The 19,267-nt window shown below is 43.1% G+C and overlaps 1 protein-coding gene across 8 annotated transcripts in view; it reads right to left on the bottom strand.

Moving 5' to 3' along the window:
- Positions 1-19,267, bottom strand: part of SIPA1L2 (signal induced proliferation associated 1 like 2) — a 232,304-nt gene that overhangs the window by 26,938 nt on the left and 186,099 nt on the right. For 7 of the 8 annotated variants that reach the window (XM_023191817.3, XM_023191815.2, XM_023191811.2 and 4 more), the window contains 7 exons: positions 18,878-18,961; positions 17,052-17,152; positions 16,572-16,675; positions 14,377-14,765; positions 7,557-7,781; positions 3,759-3,912; positions 940-1,159 (listed from right to left, as the gene is read on the bottom strand). In XM_023191817.3, the coding sequence (XP_023047585.2) occupies positions 940-1,159; positions 3,759-3,912; positions 7,557-7,781; positions 14,377-14,765; positions 16,572-16,675; positions 17,052-17,152; positions 18,878-18,961 (1,277 nt within the window). The remainder of the gene's footprint in view (positions 1-939; positions 1,160-3,758; positions 3,913-7,556; positions 7,782-14,376; positions 14,766-16,571; positions 16,676-17,051; positions 17,153-18,877; positions 18,962-19,267) is intronic. The other variant, XM_031935488.1, reaches the window with a different exon arrangement.

Below are 19,267 nucleotides of genomic sequence, written 5' to 3'. Positions count from 1 at the left end.
AAAAAAAAAAAAAAAAAAAAAAAAAGAAAAGAAATATGTTAAGAATTTTATGAGACAAAGTTCATTTCCAATTATGTTAAATATTAGATACATTCTTAGAACTTTGATTTCATTTAGCCTGGGACTTCAAAGTGTATTATGAAGTTTGAATTGGTTCTAAAGATATTTTCTGTCATGAAATGAAAAAAAAAAAAACTCGCCAATGAATATATTTCTGATTAAATTCCCATTCTTTCTGTACAATAAGAAATAACTATGTATAAAGGAAATAAGGTTAACATAAAAAAAGTGCCCTTAAAAACTGACATTTATGAAGACTTGACACTATGTAAAAAGCCAAGATTTTTAGGATTTGAAGGAAAATCATCTAGAAATCGTCAGGTTGACCTGTGACTAGTAAATTGAAATCAGCGGGGACACGAGAACACACGTCATCTGTACAGGAACACAAAGCCGCCCGTGGGTAAAGCCCCGTGTACGAGCCAGGTCTCCCGAGGCACATGTGCCACTTCCCATCTCCAGGTACTGAACCGCAGGAGGAAACTGAAGGCTAGAAAACCAGACGTCCCTCCTTGCTGTCTACCCACTCGAAAACCCACTCCTTACATCGGACTTTTCTTTCCTTTTTTTTTTTTTAAATCAGGCTTTAGACATTTTTTTCCTTTATAGATATGATAGTTGAGATATGATGCAGAAGTCACTACTGGACTTGACAGAAATATCTAATATGAGTTTCTCAATTGCTTTCAAAATAGGTAGTGTTACCCAACTTTTCAAAACGTCCACTCTGGCACTCTGGGGCTTTTCTATTTGAAAATTATTTAAAAGAAAAACACCAAATAAGACACACTGAATAAACACAAAAACAAACTCCCAAGTCACGCCACCCTCAGAGCCCACTGAGGCAGGAGCTGTGCAATCAGCCAGCCTCTCACTTACTTCTCAGGCTCCCCATGCTGGGTGCGGGGTGGGTCCGCGGAGGCAGCGTGCTGTGGTAGGGTGGGGTGGTGCTGAACAGAATGTCATTGGGCAGTGCTTGGTCAAGCATGGAACTCCGGGAACTGCCAAAGGAGGACCCCCTCCTGTTGCTGCAGATGCTCTCGTCCGACAGCGTGCGGTAAAGCGACCTCCTTGGAGACAGGTTCCCATAGAACGAAAACTAGGGTTTAAACAAGGTGAGAGGAGGGAACAGACATTAACAAAACGAATGCATGGGGCTTGTTTGACTAAGTCCAGTGGTTTCACATACTATTGTGATAGCCTCTTTGAGTTTTCTCTCTTAGCTCACGAATGCCAAATGCGGCAAGCAGTTGATCAAGGCAAATGCACCAGGGCTTGGATGTAGTTATTAGATTTTATGTTTTCCTCCTTTGACATTCTATGAAATATCGTCATGACTTAGACACACACACTTTATTAACTCTGAAATGTTAAATAAAACCTCCATAACCTTATAGCAGTGATAGTTCCTGGAATTATATAAGGTTGCCATTTAAGGCAATAGTTATTCAGAGTCACACAATACTGGTTTGATTTTAATTTGAAATGACTACATTGTAATATTAGGCAATTTCTCTACCAATCAACTACATGTGAGGTTCAATCTAATCTAAGTAATAATAAGACTAATTTTGAACACTGAAGCTTTGTAGGCCTCATAAACACGTTTCAAAAAAACAGTAGCAGTCCAATAAAGTCTTACTGTCCACTTAAAAGTATCACTTGCGGTCAGGCGCGGTGGCTCATGCCTGTAATCCCAGCACTTTGGGAGGCTGAGGTGGGCGGATCACAAGGGTCAGGAGATTGAGACCATCCTGGCTAACATGGTGAAATCCTGTCTCTACTAAAATACAAAAAGTTAGCTGGGCGTGGTGGCGGGCGCCTATAGTCCCAGCTACTTGGGAGGCTGGGGCAGACGAATGGCGTGAACCCGGGAGGCGGAACTTGCAGTAGGCAGGGATGGTGCCACTGTACTCCAGCCTGAGTGACAGAGCGAGACTCTGTCTCAAAAAAAAAAAAAAAGGTATCACTTGCAAAAGTCTGTGTAACTGTTGAAAATTGAGTTACAATAATGGATCATAACCAGACTTAAATGAACCATTAAAATTATTGTGGTGTTTAATTACAGATAGGGTAGGGAAAATTCTTACTAAAGAAATGAGTGGTCGAATACTCAAGAAAAGTTAAATCAAATTTGAATTTTCAACTACTTCCTTTGCATACTGAACCACATTCCTTTTAGGTAAACAATCGTAAAAGCCAGAATGTTCACATCAAACAAAGAAATGGCTATTTACATTTATGAATGTAGCAGTAAGTCTAAAAATATTCCTATTGTATGTGTTCCTTCCATTCTGTCAGGTCTTTCCAACTGATGAATGGTAACTGGAATGTGTGTGAGCTACAAAGTTAGATTTACATTATGAAAAGAAGGTGATCTGTCTTAGAAGAAAAAACACATGTCAAGAAGTTTAACCCTCCAAAAAGAAAAGCTGTTTACACTCTTTGTACAACAGTCTGCCTTTGCATTCAAGGTTATACAGTATCATGTACATGACTTGATATAAGTTTTTTAAAAAAGACTCATTCTGATGGAGTTCTTATGGGATTCCCTCCTCACACACCACCAGCAGGTTCTTCAGAACTTGATTACAGGCATATTAGATTAAAGCAGCTTTGCAGTAGTGTCTAATTAGAGTGTTGTTCTAAAAACACAATTAGGTTAATTGCAGAACTGTTTTACTATAGGGAAGACAGAAGCACAAAGAACTGCAGTTTACCCTGATCATGGTCAGTATGGCAATACCTGATTTCCTTTTTCCTTTTCATATGAACAATAGGGAGTGCTGGATTAGAAGTGAGAGACAAGGACTCAGTTGCTGACTCTGGCACCAAATATTTATGAAGAGTTCACATTTCACCATCTGGGGCCTCAGTTACTTGCTAAAAGGGGTGATTGGGCTAAATCGCCTTTATTAAGTCCTTTTTAGTACTTTGAATTGTTTACCAAAGTGGCTTAAGAGATTGTAATAATAATGAAACTAAAGCCAATAAGCAAGCTAACATTATCGAGGGAGTACTACATTGTGAATGACAAAGCTATGCCATTGAACTTGGGGTTGTGGTTTACAAGATTTAAGCGCGGCCTTCTCTATAATTTCTGCATATCTCTAAACAGCAGTGTGCGAGTTCCAACCCTGTTTAAAATGCCCAGCAGTGTGCTAATTCCACTCCTCTTCTGGAACAGGATTACATTTAAGAACAGATAGCTTGGAGCAGAGGCTAGAGGTCTGGAACAAAAGTCAGGTGGTGTGAATTTTAATAGCTACTGTTCACGATCACCAGTTCTGTCCAGGAGCTGTACTGGGCTCTTCTCACATTACTTCTTATCTTCACTGTAACTTCACAATTCATTTATTATGATCTCCTTTTTTCAGATGAGAGCACTGAGGTCAAGAGCCAAGTCACTTGCATAAAGTCATGCAGCTAATCATTGCTGGAGCCACGATTTGAGGCTAGGCCAGCCTGACTTTTAGCTCTATCTGAGATTTTAAAAACAGCCTTCCTAACCTCTCCCAGGCTCCCTTTACATACTGATAGAATCAAAATTGACAACAGTCAACTATGTGCAGTGAGTCGTTGGTAGGGTCATGAGAGATGAAGCATGTGGGAGTACTCTGGAAACCCTTGAGTTTCTTTAGACGTTTTTTTTTGTTTTCAGTGTTTTTGGTAACTTCAAAGCTCCATAAGTCACTAACCTTTCTTCGCCCCTCCTCCACTAAGGGGCTGTCAGGAAGCATCAATTTCAGAAAATCTTCTTTAGACAGAACATGTTGAGTCTCTGCAACGGCATCTCCCACTACTGTCTGATGCTGAGTTGCTGTGGACATGACATCCATCTCACTATACATCCTGTTGAAAACAATCAGAATGGAAATTAAGCCTCTTTGTAAAGTGCCTGTAGTGGTAAGAATTAAAACCTAGTAACCAGTTTCAGCAACCACAAACGCATACAAACAATTCTCAGGTCTTTAAAGTCGGTTCACTTTTGCTGCATTTGCTCCAAATTCCCACGCCATTTCACATTTGTGAAATGAGGTCAACTACAAAGTTAGATTCCTGAATAATTCAGACACAAATCAGATCGCCCAGGATGAAAAAAACACATAGCCAACTTTTAAAATACGGCTGTGTTTTCCCTTTCCCAATCTGTACCAGAAAACACAGTTTCAATAATTCATCAGAGATTATCACACGTCTTTTGATACAGCCCTTGTGTGCTCTCGCGGCTGGACAACCAGAGCCCCGATGGCACCCGGGCAACAGAGAGGAAGCCACCCGAGGGAGCCTGGGGTTTAAGACTAATCAATTCATGTGTGTGCGAAGCATGTTCTATTACCAGCAATTTCACAAAGTTGTTTGGATAAATAAAGTAGCTGTCTCCCTTAATTATCAGTATATAAAAATGTATTGACAGATGACGAAAGAGTGTCAAGCTGAATTATTGTTTTTAGCTCTTTTTCAGGGAGAAAACTGGGGAGTCATTCTAAAAAGGTTTACCCCGAAAATGCAATCTAAGCAACAAAATATTCCTGAAGACACAGTAAACAGTCAGTGGCTGTACTGTCAGTAGAGGCAAACGGTCTTTGCCACACAACCTGAAACATCACACTCGAGGAATTCATAGCCCACAGCAGCGAGCTGGAAGGCGACCTGCATGTTATTGCTGTGTGCCTCCAAGATGACTCTTTATTTCAAAAGCTAGGCTATCTTGTCACTGTATGACAGCTCACCGGGAAATTACTAGAATAAGAAACATACACAAACATGCTCAAAATTAGAAGGATTTCTCTAAAATCCTCTATGGCTTTGTTCCTGAGGTAGGACAGGTTTCCCTGTACCTCTCAGTTCTTGAAGCACAAGCTACCGTTACAACATGAACAAACAGTGGCTGTAAAAAAAAAAAAAAAGAAGAAGCTTTTCTTAACTTTTAAAACACTACTGAAGATTTAGTTGGCTTGTGGGATAGCATGACATGAAAATGGGAGCTTCAAGAAGAATCCAAGACGCTGGAGGGCTTTTGCATAAAAGCCACATAAGGAAAAGAAAACAATGTAGTTTTTAACAAGACGGCATCCAAGAAGCGCCCGACATTTGATCCTGAGGTGAGTTAGGTGGTGCTCAAGAGCTCCAGGCCCTATGTGTTTTGGGAAAGATGCGGGAAAAAAACCCAGGTCCTACCAATAACTGCATGGATAAAAATATTATATCATAATTACGAGTACAATGTACTGTTCTAGTTTCTATATGTGTTTCAATACAAATCGCTAGTTTTCTCTGCTACACTAGTCATTTAAAGAAACTATCCAATGATGTGTCATAAATATGCTCCAAGGGTTTACTCTGTGCCAGACACTGTGAGTAGTGAAGTAAGCAGGACATGGGGCTTGCACAGAAACCCCAGTCCGGGTGTGTGTGCATGTGGTAGGTATGTGGTGTGTGTGCTCTGCAGGCTGAGATGACCGATCAAGCGTGAAGTCACTGTAGGAAGTACTGGGCTAGCGGGTGCAGAGAACAATCCCCTTTGGGAGGGTGCTGGTCAGGCTCAGAAACTCACAAAGGGCATTAGGGCAGAGGGAACAGCACGAATGGGTGCACAGAAGCCTGAGACAGAACGGCTCATTTGCTTATATTACTTAAAAATGTAAGACAATATTATTAACAAAATTAACAGTAGGGCTTCCACAATATGATTTTGAGAAATCACTGGTCTATGTGAAACTTCTGGAGAGCACAACTGATTTGTTCTTTAGCGCACAATGAGACACTAAAAATATGATGTACTTGGCTGACTGTTTTCTAAGCAAATCTTTCAGTGATCCAGTAAAACACTATTTTGAAAAAACTCCAAATCTAGTTAGTGCAGTCCTGTATGATTGCCTTGCCTTAGAAACACTGTGTTACTGGGCAGGGCCTGGGGCGCCTGCTCCATCTGCCGGGATGAGCCCGCACACTGACCAGGAGCCCTGGTCTCAAATCCCAGCACCGGCCTCTTGGGATAACCAGTTTGAGCTCAAATCCTCCCTATAAAATGCAAGTTAGGATGGAAGAACTTCTACAGCCCCTCCCCTCCCAGGTACACCCAAAAACATGTGTGAGGACTGCCGTTTGCCCTTCCACACCACAGGGGACCTCAGGTGGGGAGGTCCAGCGGAGACACAATCTCAGCTCCTCTAGTGTGCACACAGCCTGTGACTCAGAGACACAAACCCCCTTCTCACCTCATTCCTGACACTGCCTCGCTCTCACTGAGCGTTAGCGCCATCAAACCAGCGTGTGGAAATGCATAAACCCCAGGCTTTTGCATGAAAACTGTCCAAATGGGCTCCTTTCACACTTCCCTGACTTTCCAAGAGTCTTTCGCCTAAACATAGTACTACGGCGACATATAAAATGCTTCTAAAAATATTTCATAGAACTTAAAAAAGGCTTGGAATGAATTCCTGTGAAGCACTAAGAGGATTCTTATTAGAAATACCAATGTATCACTCTAACATTTTCATTTATAATAAAAAGGGCTAGTTATCACTATGAAATGCCTTCCTAAATAAGTCATTTGCAATGACTGACATTTTTTTAACAAAAGATTCCATGTTCAATTTAAGCACTAAAAGAATTTTTAATTTAGAAGGCAGAATCATATCAGCTGTCTTGAAGACACAGGATCATTTTTTTAAGAGAAAAAGGTGATGCTAGTTCACTGGCAAAGTGCAAAATCTAGAGGTTCTCTCTAAAGAGTCATCCCAGAGCGGGTGCATGCCATGCTCGGCACCACACGCCTGATGACGCTACTGCAGGCAGGTACGGCAGAGCACACAGACCTGATAATTTAGCATGAGTATTCTGTTAAGTTTCTTTACGAAAGAAGCAGATAGTTCCTTAGCCCCAACCAGCCTTGCTCTGCATTCTTGAAATGCAATTTCTTTACCTGTCTCTTCACAGAGGCGTCAGCATAGTTTTCACAAGTGTTGTAAGACGGGTTACCAGTATTTTTTAAATCTTTCCTTTTTCAAACAGATACAAAGCATCCTTCCCTACGTGCCCACCACCGCCCTCAACCTCAAACCTAACAACTAAAAGGAAAATTGGAAGTCATGCTAACATTAAGAAAAATACTTTTTCTTTTAGGATGTCACTTACATGGCAACTTTAAGAAGCACACAGGGCTCCGTGGGAATTCGAACTGCCTTTGACCTTGTGTATTTATAGAGGCTCTATACGCACACCATCAGTAGCATGTTACCATGACTCTTCTATTGCAGGCAGATTTGAATATAAAAGCAAAGAACACAGATTTCTTTTCATTTTTTTAATGTAAAAATCAAGAGAAGAATTTTATAGAGAAATATAAACATCATCATGTAAAGAGTTTAAGAAAGATGTTTTTAGATTATTCTTCTTTAGTAAATGCATTTCCTTTGGGAGGAAAATACATTTGCTCAGTCAATCCCTACAGTGAACAACGCTGACCGGAGAAGAACAGCAAACCACCTTACCCGGGACATTCAGCCACTTCAGGCTCCTCGGGCGGTGGGCTGCCTTCCGATTTCTTCCAGCCGATGACATATTTGTTCACTGCCCCTTGTCTGTGGTAGGGCTTGGACATGGACCCAGGAACCTGCTGTCCGCTGCTGTGAGACACGATGTAGACTTTGGATGAATCCAGAGACCCACTATTTTTTGAACAGTGAGCCGAAGGGCTTCCTGAATGGTGAGAACCACTGAGGAGAAAAACAGACAAAAGCTGCAATACCATCCAATTTCAGCAGTGCTGGCATACGGCCAGATTCAGAGCCACAACGCTTTACTCAAGTCTTTCTCCGAGAGCAAAATCGGGCCCAGTGAGGCAGATGGAGCTTCTTTCTACCATGCAGCTAGGAAGCCTCATTTTACACAGGCTAAGGTAAGGCTATTCAAGTGCAAGTTGTATGCCTGTGGCAGGAAGGATGTTAAAAACATGGCTGGGGAAATCTGATAGAAAAATGGGCAACGTTCCTAAACTGATGCTTCAAAAGAGAACAAACTCAAATGGTGAAGATTTTGTCGGAGAAAGTGCTCAAACTCAGTTGTCTCCAGGGAAATGCCAATGCGAACCATAATGGAATACCATTACATACTCACCAGACAGGCAAAAATGGGAATGCCTGACAATACCCAGTGACCCAGTATTAGTAAGAACTGGGGCACTGGGTACGTTCCTACTGCTGGTGGGAGTAAGAAGTGCATGAAACAGTTTGAGCATTACCTATGAAGGTGTGTGCACCTGCAGAGCTTACGATACAGCAACTCCACTGCATAGGCACACATACAATAAACCCCTGCTGCACGTGCAACTGTCAACATGGAACAATGTTGATTAGAAGCACTGATTTTAAGAACTCCCCAATGGCAGCCACCAAAATCATCAATAGTAGAAGGATATTCGATTAATAGCTATGAATGAATACATGGAATACTCTACGAATGAATGGACTGAGGCTACAGACGACTTGGGCAATCTCATGAACAATGTAGAGAAGAAACCAGTGACAGAGAATACAATGATCATGAGCCAGTTTCTTAATAAAGTTCATAAACAGGTAAAACTAAACAACATGTCATTCAGGAAAATGTAAAGAAAATGAGGGGATGATTATCACAAAAGCCAGGTTAGTGGCTACCTCAAGGGAGAAGAGAAGGGGTTGTAATTGGGTAGGATGCAGAGAGCTTCCAGACACAGCAATGCTCTAGTCCTTAACCTGGTGGTAGTTACAGGGGTGTTTGCTGCATTATCATATGATACCACAGCAACAATACTGAAACAGACAGAGGCCCTAAAAACAATAAAAATTTTCAAGGTTAGTCATTAAGCTGAGGCCAGAAGGACTACCCACCCCCGGCTGACTGAGAAATTAAGTGGACAGTTCACCACCACCAGAAATATCTTTTTCTTAAATTAGAAAGATCAACAATATATGTTTTACGAAAAATGCATAGAAGTTCCTTTAAAAAAAATGAAAAATTTTAAGAGTTTAAATTACAGGTCTAATCTCAGCATTGAGAAAGGGAGGTGGACTTCACTTTCAGCAAACTTGACATGTGAGCGCAGTGCGAGGATTCTGGGTCTCAACACCAGCTCTGTCCCTTACCACTGCCAGACCCTGGGCAAGTTTCTTAACCTCAGTGTTCTCATCTGTAAATTGAGGATAATAACAGTATCTACCTCCGAAGGTTTCTCTGAAGATAATCTGAGTTACTATTAGTGAGACACTTAGAACGGTGCATAGCGTAGGGTAAGCATTATATAAATGTAGTTATAGGAAGTGATGCAGGACAGGATTATTCACAAGTAGGAGTCCTTTCTATTGAAAGAGTTTAACACAGGGTTCCTGAGGTAGCAAGCTCCTCCGGTATGCTGAAATACAGTCTTATTCTGAAACCCCAGGTGAGCACAGACCTTTTCTGATACATGTATAAAGCAAGTATCATAAAAGACAAAGTATAAAAATAAGAACGATATTAAAATGAACTTTTTTAGAGGTTCCAGAGGAAATAAAGAAACAAAATAAATGGACCCATTTTCAGGATCTCTGTGTTTTGGAAAACACTGCGGTTTTAAGTAAAATTAACCAAGACCAACAAACAAAGCGCCTCATCTACTCCTATGAAGAAACTTAGTTGCTGGTGGCTGGTCTGGTGCCCTTGAGTTTGACTGGTGGCTCCCTCCCTCTGGGCACTAACTGTGAGTCTTGGGAAGATGCTGCATTGCCTCTTCAACGACATCCACACACATGGAACACCAGGTCAAGAGAACAGTAAAGCAACATGACCGAGGTGACCTGAGGAGTAAGGCAAGCAATCAACAGGCGTATGGAGAATAGGAGCTAATGGACTCTTCCCATTCACTGGGGCGCATGCCAGTTAGGGAGCCCTAACATGAAAACTGTGTGTATAGATGATGAGCTCTGAAGCCCTGTATGTTATTTTCCTAAGTGTATTTTGAAAAATTTCACAGCTACAGAAAAGGGAAAGGATAGTAGAATAAACACCCACATACCCTTTTTCTAGATCCACTAATTCCTCTCTGAACCATCTGAGAATTAGCTGCAAGCATGAAGACATCATAGGCCTATGTTTCAGCATTTATTTCCCAAGAATAAGGACATCCCCCCATAGTTAACCAAGTGATGATCATGCACAGGACGTCAGGCATTAATGTAATACTGTCATCTAACAGACAGTCCACTTGCTAGTTTCCCAATTGTCCCAGTAAGGCTTACGGCCTTAGTTTCCCCATTAAGAACCTGATGAAGGACTGTGCACTGCCTTCCACTACCCGTGTGTCTCATGTATTTCAAAGCCTTGGATGATCTCCGAGATATTTTGTTGTTAAAGACTGGGGCACTCAAAGTCACAGTCTAGTTAATACGCTGTACGTGTGTGTGCAGGTTACTCACCTTTCCCCCTTAAAATGACCAAAGGCCGCAAACTCTATTGTATTTTGCCATTTGTTTTATAACATTTTCTAAAAATTAGATTTCATTAAAAATGTCTTTTATCCCAACTGTAAGACATTTTAAAGTTAACTTGAAGAATAAACATACAGAATCCATTTGATGAGTAATATGGCACAATTCCTTGTTTAGTGGCAGTCATTACAGAAGTGTTCTCCGATGCTGACAACATTCTGGAATGTTGCCTACAAACTTTTCACGAATCCTTTCCTTCTGGACTAATGCTCTTCTTTCAGAGTTATACTGCCGACCTCCAATCATTTGTACTAGGAGAAAGGTATGGTGGCGTGAACGATGATAAACAGCCCAACATCATATGTGCCATTTACAGGCGAATCCAGAACATAGGGTTTGTTTTTGTAGTTGATTTATTTCATTTTGCAAAGCCTTAGTTAGGTTAGCATAAATACTGCCTGGTATTCTGAGCTCTTATCTAAATGCCCTGCCCTCGAAGAAAGAAAAAAATGTGTGTGCTGAATTACAAGAACTGAGCAGCAGGAGAAAGCAGGCTAGATATATGCTCGTTCTGCTTAATAGATGATTCCTGTTCCCCTACCCTCTTCCTCACAAGAGTGTAACTTGTCCTAAGGAGTTTTAAGTCCTCCCTTTGCCTCCTTAGTACAATCTTGGAATTGTGCCATATACACAATTGTGTACTTATTTAACTCCCGGGTGGCTGCCAAGGAATGCGTGTGTGTGTGCTTGGGGCTGGAGGCGGCGGCTATGGTGTCGGTGGTGAAAAACCACAGTTAAGAATTAAGAGTACACCATATACTGATTGGGACTCCTGACACTGTGAACTGGGAATGGTGGATCCCACATTCCTCCTACTTCCCTATGTTACCCAGGCACTGGTTTATTAACTCCATCAATAAGCATTTATCAAGCACTTTTCCTGGTTTATGTCTTCATTCAAAAAATATTCAGATGCCTGCCATGTGCATAGAACCGTACTAAGTGCTGTGGATACAAGCAAACAAGACAGGCCATGACCCCATCAGCTCAAAACATGAATGCTCCAGTGAGGGGACGGTAGCTATAAGTGACCTTCTTGTGGGAAGGAATATGCAGTGAACACAAATGATTTTATTTAGGGGTGGGTGCTATGAAGAAAATAACACACAGGTCAGGGGCACGGAGCACTTGGAAGCAGAGATGTGGGTTTAGGCAGGATGGTCACCCATGTCAGTTCCTGAAAGTTTATTCTGCTCTTCTGTTACCTGAGCTACTGTCAGTCACAACCCAGACTCCCCAGCAGCAGGCCTCGGCTCGAGGGGACTGCAAGGCTGCCTGAACTGGGACAGGAGAGGAAAGTACGGTGCTGAGGGAGCCTTCCTCATGGCCGCCCATGCCCCAGCTGGGGTTGGCATTTCAGAGTTTGCAGAATCTTTGTGTGGCTTGATAGGTTGGTCCCTCATGCTCTAATGAGTCACCTGCCTTTCACTCAACACACAGAAAACAAGGCAAATGCTGTATATCCCATCCCTCCTCCTCGCCTCCTGTGCGGGTCGGAGGGCAGGCAAGAGGAAGTGTTAAAAAGATTCCATTCAATGACTGAATTCCACGCTGAGCAAAAGCCTAGGACGCAAGTTGAAATGTGGCTTCAAAGCCACCATCAACGAAGAATTACAAGAAAAGGGCAGTCAAGTGGTAAAGGACTCTTCTCACTCAACATCTATCACTTATACAACAGCTGGGCCACATCCAATTCAGAGTGGTGGAAGAAAGTAAAATCAATCAGAAATCCAATCTAGCACTGTCATATACTTTCTAATAGTCTAGCCCATTACATTTGCAAATGGTTAAGGTAATCATGAAAACCCATTTCAAATGCCGGTAAATATCCCTACCAAGTATCAACAAATGAATGTGCTCTGAAGGCAGTCTCCATAGAAATTTTACTTAATAATAATAATACAAAACTCTATTTGTGAGGTCAATGACATCTGTCCAAAAAGGTGTCATGAAATGGGCTCTTTCACAAATCATCTAAACTTTGAACTAGATGTTAGCAGGTTGTACAATCCCGAGATGGTTTCTACAGTATGACCACTGTTCCTGAAATTCAGCCAGGAATAATTCAGATAACCAAATTCACTGATAATCCTTAATTACTATATTAGTTATTAGTACTAAACTTATTTTAAGTCAAATTATTAAATAGAACTGGTTAAAAAAAAAAGTCGTAGGAATGTCTATTTTGAAAATAATCTTCATATCCTAAAAGCTCCCTCTGCATGGTGGACACGCATGATTTCTGCTCTCTGGCGTCCACTCCCCCTTCTCTAGGTCAAATAATGCCCTGCTTCTCTTCTGGGGCAGTGGCTGTATTTGCCATTCCTCGGCTGCGTGGCTTGGCGAGAGGGACTGACCCCCCAGCCCAGGCTGAGGGCCCCAACCGCCCGAGGCGATGCTACCCCCTAACCACATGATTGGAGCTAGGAACATGTGAGGAGATATGGGGGTGGGGGGGTTGGCTTTGGAGAAGGCAGAAACCTGTTTCTTCTGCAGAAACTAGGAAAGAACCACTTTCTCCGTGGGGACAGAGGACCGTGACTGTGGGAGGTCTGCAGGTGGCACAGCTGTTTTCAGCCGAAAGAAGAATGCTGAGATTTTGGGAAATGGTCACACGGAGTGGGAAGATGGAGGCAACCTGGTCCTGGGCAGTATCATTTTGAGCTGCTGGGTCAAGCAGAACCTTGCAAGTGCTCAACTTGTTGGTTACATGAGCCCCAATATGACCCTGGCTGCGTGAACCAATCAGCATGGAGTTTCTTTAACTTGTAACGTAAAGGTCCCTGAATGACACTCAGTATCCCCTAGCAGTGGTAGGGTGAGGGGAGACTCTGAAGGGGAGCCTAAGGAACATAAAAGCCTTTCACCGTGATGGCTACAGGTCTGCCTTGAGCACCATCATTTGGAGAAATGCTCCCTCACAGCACTAGGTACCTGCAAGAAATATTCCCATTCTTAGTTCAACTGACTCTGCCCTCCAGTATTGTGGGCAGGAGTCAGAGTAACTTGGAGCTGAATCCGGGAAGGCCTTGGAAACAAGCAGAAAAATGACACTGGTAGTTGCTGTAAACAGTTAAATCCTGTCCACAGCAAAACCGAATAAATGCATGTCTTTGTCCTTTGCCTAGTCTTTGAAAGTGAAGGCAGAAATTGCAAATTAGGTATTTTAAAACCACTGCAGAGAAGTATGTCAAACAGGAGTTTAAAACCACTCATAAGGAGATATTAAACATCCACACTTTTAGAGTACTTAGAACGCAGTTGCTTTACACTTAGCTAGTCTTTACTGAATGAACCCCAGCTGCAGAGCTGAACACACTTTCATTGTTATACACATGATCTCAGGTCTCCCCTGCTGTCGGGGCTGTAGGAAGAGGGAGGAAGTGTGTGCACGCCCTCACGGCAGGGAGCTACATGTGCTCCGCGCACACGCTGCCCTCATGGCTTTCTACTACTATGGTCTGAAGATTAGTGAGTGCCTCCAAAACATGTAGGGACAACAGGTTGAATTAGGAGAGAGACGTAAGTGGCCTGACTAGAGCAATTAATCTCTACTGACTTTTCACTCAAACTTAATAGGAAAAAAAAAAAAAAAAAAAAAACAAAAAAAAGGGACTTTTTAACATGCAAGCTTTCACATTTTCATGTTGTAGAAACAAGCCCTTCCTCTGATGTCAGACAGCTAGGAAAAATAACACCAACCTACCCGATGCCCCTACTGCTTATAGTTCAGGCTTCTGCCCCATCCCCAGCAGACAGGGCCCAGGTGGCACCAGCAGGTACTACTCTGCAGTGCTGTGGGGCTTACCTGGAATGAGAGGATATCTCACTGAGATCGCCCATGCTGCCTTCCGCAGCACTGCCGGCGGAGATGGCGGACGCGTAGCCATGCACAGAGTATAACTTGGCCGGCTCGTCGTCAGGCCCAGAGACGTCAGCAGCGTCAGCCCACTGCTCGGCCCGGCTGTGGATCAGGGACCTGCTGCCTGCCAGGTGCACAGGGCCGAGGATGGTGGCGGGCATGCACGGGGCCGTGTCGATGCCACTGTCGGTGGAGGCCCCTTTGATGTAGGTCAACCCCAGTAATTCGGGGTCCATCAGGTCGCCAGACCCAAAGTGCTTGTCGTCACTGTTGCTGGAGGTGTTGCTGGAGAGCGTGTTGCTGCTGGAGTGACTGGAGCAACTTTTATCTCCAATCTTGAGAAGAAAGAGGAACAGAGAGTCTTCAAGTGAATCTTGAGCTCTGCTGCTTCTCACCCTGACTCAGGGAGCTACAGGCCATGGGATCGTACCTGAACCCTTTCTACTCACTCTTCAATGTGGGCAATGACGGGATTTCCTTTTTCAAAAACAACCTGGTTTTGTGCAGAAGTCTCTAATTCATACTTCTTCCCATAATTTATCTAAGTTAAATGGATATCTTTAAATCTTTAATTATTTGTGCAAGAAGCACAAAAGTATGGCCACAGTGTCACTAGCAAAGAAAATAATAAACAAAGGTGATATAAACTGGGAAGGAAATGGAAAATTTATACAAGGAAGAGAAGGGCCACTTATTAAGAAAATGCTTCTATGACAAATTATAGTGCCAGCCTTGAGTTTGGGGGAGAAGACTCAGGTTCCAGTCACAAAGGTAGAACTTTCTGGTTAATCACTTAACCCTCTCTGTGCTTGTAATACTGAGCTTACATGATTCTTGCATGAAGCAAATGAGATAATATATGCAGAAGCACTTGGCTGCTGCAAAGTACACGGTAAACACGAACTATCTCTCTGAGACAGCCCCAGTCAACTGCGTCCCAAGCCTTGAAGAAATGGGACTCTCTTTAGAGTAAATAGGTCTGAAAAAGAGTCAATGCTTTTGGTTGGGGTGGGGGGTCTCTAGAAGACAAAAAGCAAATAGAATAGAAGAAATGTCACTGCCTGTACAATGTGCTCATATAGACATGGCCTCTCTTCACAGTCTGGGAAAAGCAACAAGATCTGAAGCATTGGCAAAGGGCTTTGGAATCATAAGAACGAGCCAGGCCCTGGTAGATTTTAAAGCAGTTTGGCCTTATCTTTTTTTATTCCAGTCTATCAGATCCTTAAGCAAATCACCTTGACCTTTTCATCATACACTGATATTCTCAAAACTATGCCCACACCACGTATCCCTTTGCTGAAACCAATATGAGAACATTGTAAAGGTAGATTTAAATAGATACAGCGAGGCTGACTCAAGACAAGGTCGTGGTCACAGCTGAGGGAAGAAATGTCGTGTGTGTTTGCTAACGGACAACTGCAAAGCTGGCTGATGACACATTAAGAAAGAAGAAAGACATAACTTAATTCAGGACCTTATAAATTATCTTCACCTGAACATTTTCAAAAATAAGCCACTTTAAAATGTTGGCTTAATTTTAATAACCAACAATTCCTGTTTCTGCATTTCAATGGAAGTTTTGTTTCACTGAGCTAGTCTCCCTCGACGCTCACCTCCCAGGGTTTCTTCAAGGGGTAAACATGGCAACACATGCAAAGGACTGAGAACTACCACATGGGCACTGCTCTACCATGACATGTGTGATGGACAGCTGCCGCCGTGATGATTAAATGGTCTGTAACTGTACAGTAAATGGCTGCCTATGGGCAGAGTTCCTCTGACCACACACATCACTTAGCGGTTTCTGCTTCTGTTTTCAAATCGATAATGCTTCTGCCACTAAATCGATAAGCCGTTAACAGATTACAAATGGGAACATGATTTAGTAACTACTGCACTGGATATTGAGGATCAAAAGGCTGAGGATATAACTTTGGCTTTGCCACTAATTTGTTGTGCAACCTTTCTTTGAGGTCCTTTATAAATCAGGAAGATAGTTTCCTTTTTTCACCTCACCTCTAAGAGCCCTGTGAGGTAATGTGCTCTTGAGCATCCCCAGGAAGCAGGCTGTACCACTGTGTGCCGAGAGAGATCAGTCCTGGCTAGGCCAGTGAAGGGCTTATGAACAAAGGACTTACGTGAGAAAGCTTATTGGGGGAATCTTTGCAACTTCCATCTTTCTGCAGAGCTCTTTCTTTATAGGAACTCAGGACTTTGGAAGGTGGGCCATGCCATTTGGTTTCTGTCACATAAAGAGAGAGGAGTTGAATTTCCAATTTCCAGTATTACCAAAAGAGTAAAGAAAACCAGAAGTCAGACAAGTGGTTTGGTAAACATGAACAGGCTTGTGGTTCTAGGCCTTTCTGGTCTAACCGATGGATATGCCACAAAAGTAAACAGAACCACCACCATAAAATGTTCACTTTCTGCAGGTGCCACAACCACAACCAACCATGACCACACCCCCTCCTGCACCTGGAGACGCAGCTGATCACCTCAGCCTGGTGCACATAGGCTGAATGAATGAATGAATCAAATGAACAAGTGATGGGAGAGGAAGGGGCAGGGAGGGGGCAACAGGGAGCAAGGGAGGTCAATTTCCAGGAGTTCCTTATTACCCGGGTGCCTGCTTGTTTCCATGGTGTCTTCCCTCTCCCTGGCTCCGTCACATTCCAAAGGGCCTGAGCCCTGGTGTTCGAGCAGTAGAGGGGACTGGCACCTGAAAAGAACACAGAGCTGAGCCTGTCGCTTCTCACCGTGCCACCTGCCAGCATGCACACGGGAGTGCTGGCTTCCAAGTGGGCTATGTGAGGGAAAGCCCTATCCAGGAGCTGGTTTTTTGGCAAATGAAAATGCAAATTGTCAGCTTAGCCCTGCCAGAGAAGCTAAAAGCATCTGAAATTGTGGGATCTGGTTTAACCAGAGGGTCAGAAAAAGCAGCTGGATGACAGCCATTTACAGATAAAGAAGGGCTGCTGAAACCAGGAGGTTGAAGGACTGTCCAGGATCAGACAATGTGCCTGCAAGCTAAAGAGGAGGTTGCATTTTTACGTTATGCTTAGAATACACGGCACTGACATATCTTTACATTAAATTTTTCTTAAGAAAAAGAAAGGGCCGGGTGTGGTGGCTCCTGCCTGTAATCCCAGCACTTCGGGAGGCCAAGGTGGGCAGATCTCTAGGTCAGGAGTTGGAGACCAGCCTGGCTAACATGGTGAAACCTTGTGTCTACTAAAAATACAAAAATTGGCCAGGTGTGGTGGCGTGTGCCTGTAATCCCAGCTACTCAGGAGGCTGAGGAAGGAGAATTGCTTGAACCCCAGAGGCGGAGGTTGCAGTAAGCTGCGATCATGCCATTGCACTCCAGCCTGGGCGACAGACTGAGACTCCATCTCAAAAGAAAAAAAAAAAAAAAAGGAAAAAGATTAACTCTAGACTACATCCAAGTAGACTTTGTTTTACGAAAACCCCCAAATATGAAAGAAATAAGTAGAAGAAAACTTATTCACATTACAAAGTGATCCTTATTTACAGAATTCTGGTTGAAGACCTTGATTTACAGAAAAAGCCAGAAAAGGTTTTACTGTGTATACAAAAAAGAAAACCAAAAAAAGCCAACATCAAAACCTCTCTTCTCTTAAAATGCAATGCAATTTAGAAAGTTGCTTGACATACAACTTTTAAGAACTCCATCTATCATCTACGGGAAGGAACACGTATAACTCAGACTACAAATGGAGAGAGATTTCCGCGTGCACCTGCCGGAGCAGTGATGTAAGCTGCTCCTCAGAGCGGAGTCCTTCCTACTGACTGGCCATTGTCTCCTCTCAATCAGTATGACCAGCTCCTAACTCCAACCCAAAGCAGCACCAAGTCACAGTAGCCCCGGCAGACCTGGCGCTCCTCAGGGGTGCACCCTGGCGCCACGCTCTCTCTTCTCTTCCCAGAGGTAGTGGGATTGGTCAATTCGGTGTCTTTGTTCACGGAAGTCCTCAGGCTTTGCCTGAGCTGCTGGCTCCTGGGGACTGTATGGATACTACAAAGGGCAGCTCTCAGCCAGGTGTGCTGGGGCAACCTCCCGGTGCTTCTCAGACAGGAAGCAAAAAAGCCAAATGCTAAACCCACTTCTCTGATTTTGAGCAGCATTGCCTCATCAGCAATTTAAGTCAGGGGACAATTAAGCCCTCACATCCTTAATTTTCATGTTCTGAAAACCTTTCCTCATCAAAAACGAAAAAAGCAGGCTGAGAACTAGAGAAGTGAGTACTACCTATATAGAAATAATGAGCTTTCCAACCTGGACAAGTCACTTATTAAAAGCATGTCTGGCATTATTATATTCCCGAAATGGCCCCGGGTACAGCAGGCACACAGTAAATGCTTTTGAATGAGTCACGGAAACAGGTTCTTCCCAGTGGATAACTAAGGTAAAAATGAGTGGTACCCGTCGTAGCCCACGTGTGGTCTCCAGGGTCCGCTCCCACCGGGTCCAGGGTCGCTGGAGGATGACTGGTTGCTGGGCGAGCTTCTGAAAGGTTGAGCACAGTCATTAACACGGCACTGAATTATCTGCCAAGCCCCTTGACCTGGCCTGTTTTGTTTCACAAATAAATTTACTTTGGGAATGACAAGGAAAAGGAAGAAAAACATATTGCCATGTGAAACAGAATAAATCATGGAAAAATAAACTAAGAACCGGTGATGCCAGGGGATATCAGGTGGTTTATGATTGGCAATTTGTCCTAGGAAAGAGGTATGACAGGACAAGCCTTCACTGTCTTAAAGATTTAAAGCACAGATAATGATTCCCTCCCAGAGAAATACAGAAGAACAG

Source organism: Piliocolobus tephrosceles, chromosome 1 (genome assembly GCF_002776525.5).
Source record: "Piliocolobus tephrosceles isolate RC106 chromosome 1, ASM277652v3, whole genome shotgun sequence".
NCBI lineage: Eukaryota > Metazoa > Chordata > Mammalia > Primates > Cercopithecidae > Piliocolobus > Piliocolobus tephrosceles.
The sequence above is the reverse complement of the archived record's forward strand: the minus strand, read 5'-3'. Positions and strand labels throughout refer to the sequence as shown.